A 16,089-nucleotide genomic window follows, 5' to 3' on the forward strand; every position below is an offset into this window, starting at 1 on the left:
ATATATATATATATATATATATATATATATACTACAAAAATCTGCAGTGAAACTATACAATATACCAGCGCACTTGAACCATTCAGCGCAAAATCAATATCGTAAAGACAGTGGCCTCGGATAAATCCACACATCTAGAAAACATCTCATAAATTATGAATTAATTTGCGTTATCGTCAATAGAATCTGAACTATCATCTATTAGAAGTTTCTTACAATGTCGGCTCCATCTTTTTTCCTTTAACCTAATATCGGTGTAGATTGAATATATTATTGTAAACACTTGTAGGTTTATCACAGTGAATGATTAGTTATAAATACATGATATTATTATAATCAGTCATTAACATTGAAACAAAAGCACATGATAATTTATTCATCAATTCATTCGCGTTACGAAGGGATCATTCTATAGCCTGGACCCTATCACCCCTTTAGCCTGGACCCTATCATCCCCTCAGCCTGGATCCTGCACCCCTCAGCCTGGATTGCTTACAAACAAGAGTCCAGGCTTCAGATTGATAACTGCATGAACTATAACACAACATTCAATTCTATTCATTCCAAGTTGTCAATCAGGTACTATTTCACTTATAAATCGAATACGGCTAAAAACAATCGATACTTTGTTTCTCATTTCTGCTAAGCTTAAAAGTTGACCCGGCCGGCCACCTATTGTACCCTGTACATAACAAAACCATCATCAAGCTAACTATAACAGACTCGGCAGTTATAGAAATCAACTGATTATTTTAAATTTCATTGCAGTTTACAAAACTAGCTGATTACGAGAAACAAGGTATCATTTTATTTCACCCTAAAAAGTGACTTTTTTTCCAGCGATGACGATTTTCAAAAATACGTAACAAAATGTCGTCTAAATTTCTTGAGTAGTTTTACATTCTTTCAAAGTTTAGCGTTCGAGCGGGGGTGAGAATTACTGCTGCACGCGGGCACGGAGGGTGGGTGCAAATATCTCAATAATACGATGTGTGCTCAATAAATATACATGGAATGCTAATTCAGAAAGCGAACGTCGCGACATAGTCCGTTTATGATTACAAATACGACATATAGATGGCGTTTTAGAGCGCGAATAAAGCGTTGTCCGCGTCGTCTTTCTGTAATTTACGAGTAGAACGCGCTGGGCCTCGTGACAATGAGTCGTCATCCGTCGCTCTTTCCTCTAAAAACTGATCAAATTCAGCGCTAGTTACTGAATCTTCCGGTTTCGCCTGGAAGTAAAATAAAACATTGATAGCGGTTGATCACATTTTTTGTACAGCGCTTCAATTACATATTAATAGTGTACAGTTCCATAATTGTTAGTCGAATACAACTCTTATAGTTCATTCATTTTTAAGTCTAAACCCCAGAATAAAAATATCAACCCGGGATCCGTGGAACTGGATGATGAACTCACCGCAGCTTCAGTATTCTCATTCACCCATTTTTGCATTTCATCCAATTCTTCTTCATTGTCCATCAACTGAAAATTAAATGCATACATAAAAACCATTGCAATAATGTTATACACATCGATACCTAATAAGCGTTATCTAAGGAGTTCTATGTGAGTTGATGTGCACTACGTCATCAATATTGGCGTTTCAAAATAAAAACTACATTTTTTACGTTCGTTGTGATTATACATATTTCATGACTCTCATTTTCTATCAACAAGCCTGATGATGGTTACAGGCTGTATGATTCTGGATCCAGGACCTGGTTCCGCAGGTCCCCGTTTAGATTCGAAATGAGATAAAACCTCGTTAAATCAATAAACTGGACGTTAAACGACAACGATTGAACCGGATTTTGAGTCTTCGGTTCTGTTTTCTAAGATAAAGCGTGCATAAAATTGAATGATGTTTTTGTGAAGCCCAGTTGAACTCGTGCAAGCTACCGACACGTATAATCAGTATACTGGGGTTTTATATAGATATATACCTGAATAACAAATGCGTGCTAGATATAAACATACCGAGGTATAATTTCCCTCAAAATCATACCCCCACTCCGAGTGAGTATATATGCTATTATAGACTTCTACCGCTATGTTAAATTGGAGATATAAAATGTTTGCGACTACGGTACCAGTAGATTAAGAAGCTAGCAATGGTGAACTGGCTGGTCTCGGTCAGAGCAAAGCTTCAACCTCACACTTACCCCAGCATCTAATAGATCGTTTGTCTTATTCAAATTGTTTAAAGGCTACAACATCATAGATATCAAAATAAACACCTCATTCAAAACTAATAGAACTGAATGAAAACTACTAGATGTCTACGCAGCAACCTTTTACAGGGTGGCCACTTATATTTGACTCTTTCCCTGACTAGATCTTCCAAGAATTCAATCAATTAACACAGTTAAATACGTACAACATAGACAGAAACCACCTGATCTTAGGCCTGATTTAGCAATCTACACAAATTTCCCTGACTTTTTTTAAATAGTTTTTTAAAAATCAAAATTCCCTGACTATTCCATAACTGTTTTAGAGAAAAGAAAATTCCCCGACTTCATTGCTGATTTCCGGGTTAGTGGCCATACTGTAAGATTTTACTGAATTGAAATGAATGCAGTGACCTTTCATCTCGAGATATATCGATTGAAACTTGAAATTGTGATCGACACAAGTGAGATACAATAGCAACCCCATTTCTATATTTACCGTACTCACTTTTAGATTATTATCGTCCACGTTCATCTAAAAATTCAAACACCCCTATGAATTATCAATTAACACAGGAAAGCCTGTTTGCACAATTGAAACCAGTCTGAGCTAGTTTCAGTTCTATAATGAATCTAACAACTTATGATCAGCTTTATGATTTAATATCCATTTATGGACTGCTGTCACGACTGTGCAGACTACCTGATATCTTTAACTTAAAAAAGAAAAGCACAGTTGTTTGAATTAATATTGTGAGTTTATCATAATGATAGTAAAAACTATTGTCAAATAGAAGTAAGTGGTGAGGTCTGCGCGTAGTTCAGTATTTGATATGTGGTTCTACAAACACTTGCAGAAACTTACATTATTAGGACTGGTGATGTTTGATTTAGCTGTTACCGCAGCGCTCAAACCATGAAATTGTTTTTGTTGCTGATCGCTATAGGAAGCCGGGACGCTAGAATAAAATCATACGTAAAACAAAATAAACAAACAACGTTACGAAAATAAACGTCATGCAAAAAATAAATACTGACAAAATATATTCACTTTTCGAGATATCGGTAAAACGACAATTTTTGAGGATTTTCTACGATACGTACTTGCTTTGTTTGCTTTGATCGAAGCTGGTTCTCGATTGAGCAAACATATCGAATTCATCGCTCTGCCCACCGGCCGTTGTTGCACTAGTAGAATTCATTTGTCCTAAAGTCGAACTGACGTTACTGGTTCCGATATCTACCGAGAAAATAGAACAATTACAGAAAATCGGCAAAACCAGCAAGATTCTTCAGAGAAACTAATTATTATAAACATTGCGGTTGTACCAGCGCGGAGACGAGACTAACCACTGCTGACTATAAGAATGATAGAGTAGATCCTTATTGATCACGAGATATAGAGTGAATACTTACTCATCCCAGCCAACTGTGCACTAATACCCATCGGTTGATGTTCATTACTTTCTCCGAAATCAATCAGATTTGAATTATCCGTATTCACTGTCTAGAAATATACGTCAGCAACGTTAATGATTAGATTATAATTAATGATTATTTGGCGAGAGAGGTAGAGAAAGAGTAAGAGGGAGGGGATGGGGGAGGGGAGATCGATGTAGAGTGATTGGAGGGAGAGAGGAAAGAGCGAGAGGGAGAAGAGGGGTGGGGAGAGTGGGAGAGATATGGAGAGATTGGAGGGAAAGGGGTAGTGACAGAGACAGGGAGAGCTAGAGAGGGAGAAAAGTAATAGGCAAGGTAGAGGGGGAAAGGAAGAAGAGATGGGAGAAAGATGGGGGGAGAAGGGTGGTGAGGTAAGAGTGTAGAGAGGCTGACGTAGAGAGAGGCGGCAAATCTTTACCTCATCATAACTAGGAGGCAGATTATTCGAAGTTGCTGTCGCGATCGTTGCGTCAGTTTCGGTTGGTTCTGCTGTTTGTTGTTGCGTTCCGGTTCGGTAACGTTCGAATCTCTCGTATCTAATAAACATATTGTTTAAATCGTCGTTGACTTGCAGCAGTTCTCCGATGACTTCATCGTTTGAAATACGATCGAGTAATTCTACGATTCTCGACTGCATCTGACGACAAGTTCGATTCAACTCCTACAAATAAAGACAAACCCCTAATTAACAACCGATTCAGCTTTACTCCGTATATACAAGATAAACAGAAATCTAGCTAACAGAAAAATCATCGATTTAGAACTGAGATTAGAATTTGAGGGACCAGTTTTTGGCTAACAGGATTTGAATTAATGAGGAAATACACCCCTTCAGTGCAGACTAATTTTTACCCTAAAGCACTGGAGATTTCCAACGCGAGCATTCTATAACAAGCATACTGCTACAGTGCCTTGACACCGTGCTGCATACATTTCAACACGCAGATGCTGCCCTCATTCAACAGAGATAATAACTAATTAATTACTCATCACATCGATACACTGCAATGTGGTGTATTTATGATGTTTTATCACCATTTATACATAGCACTGCGGTGCAGCCACCCTGAAACAACTGTGACAACTTAGGGCTGAGTTTCATTACTCAACCAGCTCTTGAAATGGATTCAAGTTCGGAGAGGGTAACTTTAATGGAGTTTTTGATATACAAAATCTTGCTAACACTGGTGCGATCGGGTCTCTTACTTGTAATAAATCTAAATCACTGGCATCCTCCTGTCCGGGAGTCATCTCATTCAACATCTCACTGAACACGCGTAGATTACCCTGCACAATGTCTAATTCACTGCGTAATTTCGACAACTGTTCGGGGGTCGGATTTACCGGACCGGAATCCTGTACGAGCGGAGCTTGAGGAACGTGATTCGGCTGAATAACAAAATATAATCATCACTGAACGATGAAAGAAGTGGTCAGAATTTCAGATTACGTAATTTTGATTTCTTGCCTACCGATGGCTGTTGCTGCTGTTGCTGAAGATGCTGTGGATGCTGTGACTGCTGCAGCACTCGCTGTGTTTCAGCCTCAGGAACGCTCTATAAATAAATCCGACGAAAAAACTAGATCAAAATATCAACCGACCAATCGGCAGTCGACACAGTAACGAACGAGATTCTTACCCTGGCAGGTGTGTGTATCGGAGCCATATGATCTAAATCCGTCATGGGGAAATCTATACCGTTATTCTTTAATTGTGAGTAAACTTTTTCGACTTCTTTTAAATCCGTTTGTCCACGGAACGCGTCGGCCCACGTCTATAAATATCGCATTAAGTCAATTAAGTCTACCTTAAACAACTTTTGAACCCAAAATCAGAATGCGTCTCTCGTTAATTTTCTAAAACTTACTTGAATCAAGCTGAGTACTTTTTCTTGAACAATTTGCGGTGGATCGTTTTTTGGCCCGATGATTTTGACTAAATCTTGAAGGAAGTCCTTGTTCGCTACCTGCACGTGGAATCTCTTATTACAATTTTTTACAGCTGTTTCTAAAACCTACAAAACAACGAAGGAAACTTGTCCTGAAATTACAATCAGATCTCGGGCCGGTTCCATGGTCATGGCTCAAACTTAAGACCAGTCAAAGGCGATTTTAGTTCGAAGGCCAATTAAACAAATCAAGACCTGATCTAAAATCTAAGCTAGGCCTATGACCGTTTCTGCCCCCAGAATGAATTTTAAGGACCTATGTCTTAGCTGTGCAACCCAGTGTCAAAGAATGCAGACCTAAGCCAATAAAAAATTTGATAAGTTGATCATCTGATTAGCTCTGTTTGAGGTCTATGAAGATTTATAGAGAAAGTGTTGCTGTTGTTAATACTTACAATCAATGTATACATAACCGATTTATTATTTTTACCAATTGTTGTCGTCAAACGTTTTCTAATTGCACGAATTGCATCTTTCGGCCTGAAACACAGAAACAATATTTAAATCTTACCAGTAACAACAGCAGCAGCAGTAGCAGTTAATCACTATAAAATCCTTATTGATCGCGAAACAGAGAGCAGAGAGAATAGAAATGACTTCACCGAAGAGTTGAGTTAATTCTACTCAAATTATTCAGAATAACTCCACCCAGATATATATTTCATAACTCAATACATGAAACCTTGAAGTTACCGATATTCCTCGCAGCACTATTAGACCTGCAGCACTAGACCAGATCAGAATTTTATCGTGCACAATCATTCGCTGCAGGTCTCAATTATAATAACAGTCGGTAACATAATAGTTCTAACGTTTATCTCCTAAGGCATTTTTAAACACTTTTGGTTTTGCTGAGTATTTTCAGCGTTACAACAATCTAAGACGCCATCTATATGATTCAATAAATACTAGTAGGTCGATATAGGGCTCAGAGATATGTGCAGTCATGGATTCCACAAATACATGAATTCAAAATTCTCAAGTATTATTTCACATCATTTGACACATGTGATTTTTAAATTTTCCCAATTGAAAGGGGCCCTATGAAAAAATACAACAGGGATGTTAACATTTTAGTGGTGACTGGTTGATTAAAGTGATTTTCCAGAAAAATTGCTGAAGGAAGTTTTCCTCGACAAGCAGAGTAAAATACATTTCCCACATATTTCCCTGATTTATATAGGAAAATTCACAGCATCGTGATTAGCAATAATTGGACACTTTCTTTATTCTTCACCTCACTTTTTATAAATGGACCTTGAAGTAAAAGGTTAACACCAATTTCATTGCAGGGCACAGAAGTTCAAAATGAAGTTTTATTATTAGAAAGACAAAAATACACGAATAAAAAGGAGGCCTATTTTCATAATATTTAGAGTAAGATATCTGGTCATTGCAATTATCAAACTTTGTTCTATCGTGATAAAGTTGTTTTATCAGTAAAATATTTCAACACAAATCTGATAGATATTTCTCAGTAAATGACACCAATGAAACAAGACATTTTACATCAAATAAACAACACACTAGGCTCAAGAATAAATATTGGTATTCAAAGACTTATTCATTATTATTATGATTGATCATCAATCATAATAATAATAATAATAATGATAATAATAATAATAATAATAATAATAATAATGAAAAAATCTTGAGATTATTTCTATTTCCAACAATGAATTGAAACAAACAATTGAAGCCCAATAAATTGTACATGTATTAAAACGGATTAAACCGAAATATTTCAAAATGCATTCTATCAAAAGAATACGCAATGTACATAAATACTACAATGCTAACATATATTTTTGCTGAAAAATAATTCAAATATAGTGAAGAGATTTTGTATCAAAGAGTACTAAGTTCATGGAAAGAGTAGTTTATGCTATGAGCTTATAGTTCACCTCGGATAAATGAGGTCTATTTTTAACATTGAAGCACCAACAACCAGGATCTGTTTAATAAACCAATCGTTCTTTTATCTTTATACTCTGAACTAATATCAAACAAACAGTCATAGTCACATATGACTAATCATCATTAGACCAAATCTTCAATTATTTCTCCAAAAAGAATTTTTGTTAAAAAATGCCTAATTCAACTAATTCCTTTAGGATCTATTAATTACGGTCTTAGTCAGATTAGATAGAAGTGCATATCATGTGTAGGGCTAAAAGGAAGGGACCCGTTGTGCCGATATCAATTTCTGCAACATGCCCCTCTCCAGATTGAGATAATAAGGTAACACTGTTAATGCACTATTTCAACTTCCTACTGTAATCTACTAAATCAAACATAATCAATGTTTATCAAGACTCTTTTCAAACCAGCGTCCTCATCATGCATGCAATTACTGAAGGAAGTGATCGGTCCAGATCTTCGCGATCTCAACAAACAACTGAAATGAAGAACTTACCCATCGTCACTTTCATTTATGATGTCGCATATTTCCATATTCAGAGCCCAGTCTTCGCTAGCCAGGTTCCCTTCAGTGGCATGTTCTATGAATTGAAGAAAAAGAGCATTTCACTGCACTTTGCAAGATTGCAAAATCGCCAATCGGAAGTCTGACTCTGTCTCTGGCTGGGGCGAGAGAACTGTCAAAATTTGGCATATTTATTAGGCTAGATCGAATAACAGCACGCCCATTCCTATGGAATTTGGCACCAAGATAAAACTCAACAATTAGCATCTTATGATACACAAATACAGAGTTTAAAGTAATCAGAAGTACCTATTCTTTGGCCAACCGGGCTCGAAAACGGGTTAGACTGAAAAAACTGCGCCATTTTGTCCGTCATCTTCCTGGTCTTTGACTCCCGACGTTTAATCAGCGCCGGGAGGCAATGACGTAATTTTTACCGCAAAATTAATCGAATTTAATCACCGTAATCATACATTATTCTTATTCATTTATATTTTTTGAAGAAATTAAAATCATGAATAAGATTTATGTGATCGTAGCTTTACCCGTTGCTATAGCAACGTTTACAAAATGGCGGCGCCCATGTTTTAGAATTTAAGTCAATTTTTTGCACCGTTTCATGGTTTTGTCATCGTTTAGTACATCGAGAATAGCAAGATTCAACTGGATTTGAAGTTTTTGTTGGATTTATCTCATCTTAGCCATTTCACAGACGCTCGGAACGGTAACTTTATTTACTAAAACAATAATTAATAATTTAGAAGACAGTTTTATATTTTTTCGAGGCTTAATTTCCTTTGGCTTTGCTTTGTAATTGTTGTCTGGTGGAGTCTGTGCGACTGTGTGTAAGTCTGGAAAATGGGAGAGAGAAATAAATGTTAGGCGCTAGTCTGTGTGTAACACAGGGGACCAATCCCCTCGGAGTCGGTTGGCTGACTAGTTGTCAAGATAAGATAAATTTCTATCAGAGATATAGGGCTATTGCCTTATTCATTTATCGTATCGCTGTTTTACTTGATTATCTATTTGCTGTTGCAGGTTAAATCGCTGTTAATTAAATAAAAATTGCTGTTAATCTGTTGCAGGTGAATAATGAGTCGATTATACGATACAGTTGAACCATCAGTTATTGATGAAGATATGCTACAGAAAGCAGTCGAAGAACAAGGTCCTAAAGATGAAGCTGGACGCATCGCTAAATCTGAAGGAATCGATTTTACAGACGTCACTTCTTTGAGATTAGATTTCAAAAGTAAGCGTTAATATAAGTCAAATATATTTCAATAGTTTACAAAGCTATGACGGGCCAAAATAATGTGTTAAACAGCCAGACCAGGCAGCCCGTGTTAAATAGACTGTGCTTGCCTCTTCTCACGGTACCAATAGATTCTCTGCTAAATTGTCTTGACCAAGATCAGCAGCGCATCCCTTAGAGGGGAATTCACAGTTGACAAAGTGTAGCTGTTTAAATTAGTTAGTTACCTAATCATTGGTGGTAAGCTTTTTATAATCGGATGAGCTTATACCATTCATGTGGTTTGTGAAAATATCCGATCGTGAAACTAAAACAGTTAGGTTACTGACTACTGTTTAAATGTAACTGTAAAAATTTACTGATATTTCTCGTACTCAACGTATTCAATTTTTCAGATATCCTGAAGATTGATAATCTATGGTGTTTCACCAATCTGACTAAACTACAACTTGACAACAATATCATTGAGAAAATTGAAGGACTTGATAAACTTGTCAATTTAGTTTGGTTAGGTAATTATCCTTTGACTAAAGTTTTGTTTTTTTTTCTCGATTTTTTAAATGTTCTTCATGTTTAATGGAATCTGTCGTTTAGATTTGTCGTTCAATAATATCGAATCACTGGAAGGATTTGATAAACTCACTCGTCTCGAGGACCTGACGTTGTTCAATAACAGAATCAGCAAAGTTGAGAACCTCTCCGAATTAAAATGTCTTCAGATTCTATCGCTTGGCAACAACGAACTCAAAGAGTTGGAAAATGTAAGATATCTCTGCATTTGACCTGGCTATGAGGGGGGGGGGCAATTGCTCATAAGTTGGTTAGAGTTAACTGTGAATAAATACCATGTGGTAATCTATGAGCAACTTTCGAGAAACTGACCTTATGGTTCTTATAGATTACTGTAAATCGAGGAATTCCGGATGAATATTTCTCTGCAGGGAAAATCAGGGAATTCGGACTCCTTTCTTGAAAAGTAGAAGGGAATTTGAATCACGGTGTCTTGTTGTTTTTGCTTGTGATTTGTGAAGCACGAGGAACCTCTTAATAAGGAACAGCCCTACTGAAGATAACTTATACTTTAATCAGGGTTAATCAGAGTACGAGAAAATCTGGGAATTATAGATTCTCTGATCTGAAAGAAACCCGGACAATGAAGCATTTGAAATCTAAAATAATTTTGCTTCTGTTTCAGCTTGTGTCTCTGAGAGCTTTCAAGAATTTGAAGACGCTGAATTTAGCTGGTAATCCAATCTGTGATTTACCAGAATATAAGATCTATACAGTGGCACACATTCCGTGGTTGGAATACCTAGATTACAGACTTGTCGATGAGAATTCGGTAAGAAATTTCAAGCAAAATACCAGAATTCATTTACAGTAAAAACTTGCTTTTGAACGGAACAGTGTGAGCCAAACTTAATCCATGATACTAAGCGATGATGATGAGAGAAATCTGACGATAACGAAGCCAAGATTGAAAAATTCTATATCAGAATGATTATATTTGAGGAGCGACGTTTCGGCTAACAACTGTTAGCCATCATCATCACCAGTACGCCTGATGATGGCTAACAGTTGTTAGCCGAAACGTCGCTCCTCAAATACAATCATTCTGATATAGAATTTTTCAATCTTGGCTTCGTTATCGTCAGATTTCTCTCATCATCATCATACACGGATATTGTGTATCTTCTCGTCGAAGCGATGATATATTGAACATTTTTCTAGTAGTAACTTATCACATAAATTTCTATAAACCATTTTAATGATTCATAAATATCTTTGGGCATTAGAAACTCGAAAATTTTTTTTTAACAGAAAATGGCGGGATACGAGAAATATCAAATTGCTATTGAAGAGTTAATTCACGATGAAAACGCGGCCGAAAGAAAACTGGAAGAACTGAAGTTGAAAGAAGAGGAAGTTGTTTTACATAAGGTAACTTAATCTTACTTGGTCTGAGTTGAAATGTTGGTCTACAACGAACCTCAATCTTACTTAAACTTGGTTCAAGTTTAAACATTGGTCTGCAATAAACCAGAACCAAGTTTCACAGATTTTGGTTGTGTTTGATGCTTAACCGAAAACCTGCAGAACTGGGAACTAGTACATGTACTTATTTGTATTTTTCAGGCGGCGTATGTGGAATATTTGAATGGACCGTACTTGTTTGATAGTTTATTTGCGGAGGACGCAGAGGGACAGAAACTAAACACGATGCCAGGAGTCGATGAAATGCTTCTATCATATCCTTTTGAATTTCAAATACGTTTTCATGATGTTTTCTAGGGAATTTTATTTAAGATTCTGGCGGACATATCTAACCAAATCGAGTATCCCCTAGTCAACTTAAACCTTAACTCACTGATTACTTATAAGGAGAAATTCATAGCGATTTGTCAGCAGATATTCGAATTTGGTTTGGAAGAGCACGAAAAACGTATCTCAGAATATCAGCAGTATCAAGACAGTTGCTACGAGGCTAAAACTAAAAACAAAACTGAAGGAATGAACATTATCGACAAATTTATGACGAACAAAAAATTGGTGCGTTTAATTATTTAGTACCGTAAAAACCGGCATATAAGGCTAAACAAAAATGATATTTTGTTTCTCCGCAGCGGTCGGGTCATTTTTGTAAAATTTGATAAAATTTATAAACAGTTCATTTCTATAGCGGCCGGGTCTGTTATGGTAAAATTGATCACGATTTTAAAAAAAGTAATGTATAGGGTAGATAGGCGGCCGGCCGGGTCAACATTTAAGCTCAGCAGAGCGGAGAAACAAGGTATCAATTTTTTTTAGCCTAAGTGGAGTTTTTTTTTTCTAGTAGATTTCAGTGCAGTGTGTAACATCACTAAGAATCTCAGTATCATGTACAATACTGTAGTTTAGTGTTAGTGGATCCAGGACTGACGAATTGAATGATGTTGTAGTAATTCATTAGATTTTTGTCTCCGAATTTTTCAGTTATTTCAAGAGTTTCATCACCTGAACGATCAACAGATGATCGATAAGAAAATTGCCGAATATCTCGACGAAGTTAAAGAAATTCACAGAGAACTGTTGGAATTAGACGTACAGTTGGCCGATCAGTTAGAGGTAAATGTAGTTGTGGGTCATGCTTTTAAATCAAAATTACAATGGCGCATCCGGAGATGGACTCAACCATGCACTACTAAAGTATATCCCTAGAGATTTTGAAATTAAATGTACTCAGAATCTTTATTTTCATCCCTCCATTCGTATTCTTGCTATATGCATGCAACAAATGCTTGGGACGGATGCCCTTCTTCCCATTCACATTCAGGGTGGCTTCCAACCTGAAAATCTTGAAAACTCAGGGATTCAGAAAAATTTCAAAAAAGTCAGGGAAAACTCAGGGAATTTTAATGACTTTTGCAAAAAAATATCTTGAGAAATGTATAAATCTTAATATGATAAACCAAGAAATTTCTCCAATCACTCAGGGTATTATTGTATGACCTTATTCGAGTATCTTTGGTGAATGCAAGAAATATTTTCTATTGTTTGTTTAAAGGATACGAATAAAGATTTTGAGCGTAACATGCAAGAAATGGTTACAAACTTCATCGAGAATGTTCAAGGTCAAATTTCACAATGTCGTGAACTTGAAAACATTCACCACGAACGACTATTAGAACTGGCGATCGTCGTCTTGGAAAAAGTCGTCAAGAATGAATTGGAAGAGGAAATATCTGAAGACCTCAGAATGGTAAGTAAAACATGAAAATGCGGGTTGTCCGATCTAAGGAATAAGAACCACTTGCCCGGGGGCAAGCATATCTGAAATTTTACTTGCCCCCTCAAAAATCTACTTGCCCTACACAAGCGGTCCAACTGTTGTATCGATTGGCCAAAAGCTTTGTGACATAAAATTGCACTAGCCCGGAGGACAAGTGATAATGATAATCTACTTGCCCATATGATAATATACTTGTCTCGGGCAAGTGCTTAGATCGGACCCTGGCGGTTTCAATTTGCCGTCTGTACCTCAGACAGTCCTCATTTGATACAATCTGTTTCCGCATCTACAGTAGAACCTGTTGGATCATTTGGGACGTTCGAAATTGATCCGGTTTCTGAGAAATCAGGATTAAAAATCTTATTTCATATGTTTACAGTAGATCCACTCCCCTTTTCCCCCTTCTAGTCTTATTCTATCTTCTAATGAAATTCTATTGCGTTGTTTCAGTTATTTGTCGATAAAGATACGATAGTAAACGCAGTCACAGCATCTCACGACGTTCATCTTCTGAAAATTGATAATCGAGAGGACGAACTGGTCACACGCATTAAACAATGGTCGCAGAATATCATTGACGAAAACCTCAGTAATGAAATATCACGAAGTCGCGCTCGTGGTTTAGAAATCTGCAATCTTACCGATCATTTACGCGATGAAATAGACTCTTTCGATCTTCAGGGTTCCGCATATTAAACACAGGATCTACCCGGTAATTGGAAAGTAACACCTGTGAATATTAATCGTCTTATAGCTCTGTATTTGTGAAACTGAATATAAATCTTTATCATCCGTCCAATCTATAAAAATGTGATAATAAAAAAGTCCATTGTTTTATTTCAAAGGTGATTTATTAGATTTATTTTGTTCCCAGAAAGTACAACGGTCAGTCATTCTTGTTCCCACACCTCCACCCTAGGATTGTGTCATTGCAGTCCCAAGAGACAAGCTTTTAAGACAATATTTGACTCAAGAAATAAAATTAAATTGGAACTGTTTAGGGTCGCCTTTGATCAAGTGAACTGACAGACCTGACCTCCAAGACTGCTTTGTTGTGGCTAACTATTCCAGTATAATATTGGCCTACTGCCGTATAGCAAATGACCCGAGCTAGGGCACTAGCATAATGACCATGTCAATTTGACTCGTAACCGGGCTGACTCGAGGAAAATTAATTGAGTTAACCCCCGGGTTAAGTTTCCCGCCACAAACTACAATACATATTAAGACTAATCTATCTAATTTTTACATTGTCACCATGCCTACAAAATGAAGTTATTTTTCTTGTGGGGTCTCAACAACTAAATCAGGGTGGCGTAGGCATGGTAACAATGTTCAAATCCAAGAAATTTCACAAAATGGAGGATTTTCTCTCTCATTCAACTGGACTTAAGGAGTCTTTTTGCCAATCCATCTAATTGGTACAGAACTGGAAATATATCGGATATTCAGTTGTTGTCCGCGATTTTTGGCATTCTGTTAAGACATAAATGAGGTATGTACCCCAAAAAGTAAGCAAAATATCCCAGAAAAACAGGTCTCATCAATTAATAAATAGACATTAGCACACTACTATGGCATAGGCACACTAAATAGCGAGGAGCAAACATACTGCTGGCTCTTTTAATGGAAATTTGTTTGGCCCTGAAAAGGGCCGTTTGACAACGGGTGGGGAATTCAGTACAATCCCTGGGATTAGTATTCTTGAGACTGCGAACTCTTCTTTCCACCGGAACCTCCAGACTTCTTGGGCAGCAAGACGGCTTGAATGTTCGGCAATACACCGCCCTGAGCGATGGTAACACCAGCCAGAAGTTTGTTCAATTCCTCGTCATTTCGGACAGCCAACTGAAGATGTCTTGGCGTGATTCTTGTCTTCTTGTTATCGCGGGCAGCGTTACCGGCTAACTCTAAAACTTCAGCGCCCAGATATTCCATTACAGCGGCCAAATACACCGGGGCACCACCACCAACTCGCTCAGCATAGTTTCCCTTCTTCAACAGACGATGAATACGACCGACAGGGAATTGTAGTCCAGCTTTGCTAGAACGGGTCTTGGACTTTCCTTTCGCCTTTCCTCCTTTTCCTCTACCGCTCATGATGATGATTCGTACGGGCAACACTTGATACAACGACGTCTGAAGTAGCTATGCCAAAAGTGTACAAAGGTCACCTGATATACCGTATTACGCGCCAAATTTATACGGTTCATCCAATGAGCGGCGAGCTGGATGACCTATAGCCAATAGGCATCGAGAAGTACACCGCAGTCGGCAATATATCAGAGCACTTCCTGTGAATAGGCACTACGAATCGAATCCCTTCTGAATCAAAGTTAGGTGGCAGCACCACTCGGTTATACTCTAATTCGGGCGATCCGCAGAAACGCCGGACTCAAGATGTTTTAATCAGGAAGATTCCACCACGAGACATTAAATATATACCTGCGCCCAGTTTTATAGACTGGTAAATGAATTGAGTTAGCCGAAAATACCAGTCTATAAAACTGGCCCCGGGCCGGCGGCGGCACAGTTAGTGGCCTCTTCGTAGGATTTTACATTTAGGTATAAGTCATTGTATTGTATTCGTTTTGAAATTACACGAATTTGCACAGGGTTCGGCCTTTTATAAAAACAACCCAGATATTTCTACTGAAACGGTTACTTATTTTTCATTGACTGGAGTTAATTTTATTTCCATCAAAATAATATACAATACATCATCTTGTAGTCATACATATACGGCATTACGAGTAAGATTATTTACGGATTTCTATGAAAAGATTGCGCGCTGCCACTGGGCGAAGCCGGATAAAGGTACTAGTCCGCGAACGTACGTGTGACGGTCCATCATCGAGGATAGTCTTATTTGATAAAAGGGTTGAAATATGATACCGTTTTTGATTCAGGCCCTCGATCAATGTATCATTAGGTTTGAATTTCATACCCTAAAATGAGTTTGATAGTCCATGGTTTGACGGTTTCGTCCAGAAATACAATCTTCTTCCTCTTCGCAATGACCTCACCCAATTCCGGGCTTTGTTCAATTCGAATAAAATAACCTAGTTTA

The 16,089-nt window shown here is 37.4% G+C and overlaps 3 protein-coding genes across 5 annotated transcripts; 1 reads left to right on the forward strand and 2 right to left on the reverse strand.

Moving 5' to 3' along the window:
* Positions 1–13: 13 nt before the first annotated feature.
* On the reverse strand, positions 14–8,372 carry LOC141903508 (TOM1-like protein 2). 3 transcript variants are annotated; one of them, XM_074791629.1, is made up of 15 exons: positions 8,305–8,372; positions 7,987–8,071; positions 5,963–6,047; positions 5,487–5,633; positions 5,259–5,393; positions 5,091–5,174; positions 4,825–5,007; positions 4,037–4,279; positions 3,595–3,685; positions 3,283–3,418; positions 3,044–3,137; positions 2,687–2,713; positions 2,170–2,214; positions 1,424–1,489; positions 14–1,235 (listed from the first exon to the last, which is right to left on the reverse strand). In XM_074791629.1, exons 1-15 carry the CDS (start codon positions 8,369–8,371, stop codon positions 1,086–1,088), a joined length of 1,638 nt encoding a protein of 545 aa, XP_074647730.1. In that variant the 5' UTR covers position 8,372; the 3' UTR covers positions 14–1,085. The 3 variants fall into 3 exon arrangements, with proteins under 3 accessions (XP_074647730.1, XP_074647731.1, XP_074647732.1); XM_074791630.1 differs by lacking the exon at positions 2,170–2,214; XM_074791631.1 differs by lacking the exons at positions 2,170–2,214; positions 2,687–2,713.
* Positions 8,373–8,565: 193 nt separating this feature from the next.
* Positions 8,566–13,826, forward strand: LOC141903769 (dynein regulatory complex subunit 3-like). Its single transcript, XM_074792062.1, has 11 exons — positions 8,566–8,719; positions 9,081–9,247; positions 9,646–9,762; positions 9,845–10,011; positions 10,446–10,592; positions 11,072–11,191; positions 11,387–11,488; positions 11,615–11,800; positions 12,224–12,355; positions 12,795–12,989; positions 13,470–13,826. The coding sequence occupies exons 2-11, from the start codon at positions 9,088–9,090 to the stop codon at positions 13,713–13,715; spliced, it is 1,572 nt and encodes a 523-aa protein (XP_074648163.1). The 5' UTR covers positions 8,566–8,719; positions 9,081–9,087; the 3' UTR covers positions 13,716–13,826.
* Positions 13,827–14,603: 777 nt separating this feature from the next.
* On the reverse strand, positions 14,604–15,276 carry LOC141903424 (histone H2A-like). The gene has a single exon (XM_074791539.1). The coding sequence runs from the start codon at positions 15,117–15,119 to the stop codon at positions 14,715–14,717; it is 405 nt and encodes a 134-aa protein (XP_074647640.1). The 5' UTR covers positions 15,120–15,276; the 3' UTR covers positions 14,604–14,714.
* Positions 15,277–16,089: the final 813 nt, after the last annotated feature.

The sequence above is a fragment of the Tubulanus polymorphus genome, chromosome 4 (assembly GCF_964204645.1).
Source record: "Tubulanus polymorphus chromosome 4, tnTubPoly1.2, whole genome shotgun sequence".
Taxonomy (NCBI): Eukaryota; Metazoa; Nemertea; class Palaeonemertea; order Tubulaniformes; family Tubulanidae; genus Tubulanus; species Tubulanus polymorphus.

Bases quoted from the DNA above. Each gene is read 5' to 3' on its own strand.
- LOC141903508 (XM_074791629.1), bottom strand. From the start codon at position 8,371: ATGACGGACAAAATGGCGCAGTTTTTTCAGTCTAACCCGTTTTCGAGC. The intron at 5,008-5,090 runs GTAGGCAAGAAA...TTTGTTATTCAG, and splicing joins AACAGCAGCAACAGCCATCG to CCGAATCACGTTCCTCAAGC. The intron at 3,686-4,036 runs GTAAAGATTTGC...GTATATTTCTAG, and splicing joins TGCCTCCTAGTTATGATGAG to ACAGTGAATACGGATAATTC.
- LOC141903769 (XM_074792062.1), top strand. From the start codon at position 9,088: ATGAGTCGATTATACGATACAGTTGAACCATCAGTTATTGATGAAGAT. The intron at 10,593-11,071 runs GTAAGAAATTTC...TTTTTTTAACAG, and splicing joins GACTTGTCGATGAGAATTCG to AAAATGGCGGGATACGAGAA. The intron at 12,990-13,469 runs GTAAGTAAAACA...GCGTTGTTTCAG, and splicing joins TATCTGAAGACCTCAGAATG to TTATTTGTCGATAAAGATAC.
- LOC141903424 (XM_074791539.1), bottom strand. From the start codon at position 15,119: ATGAGCGGTAGAGGAAAAGGAGGAAAGGCGAAAGGAAAGTCCAAGACC.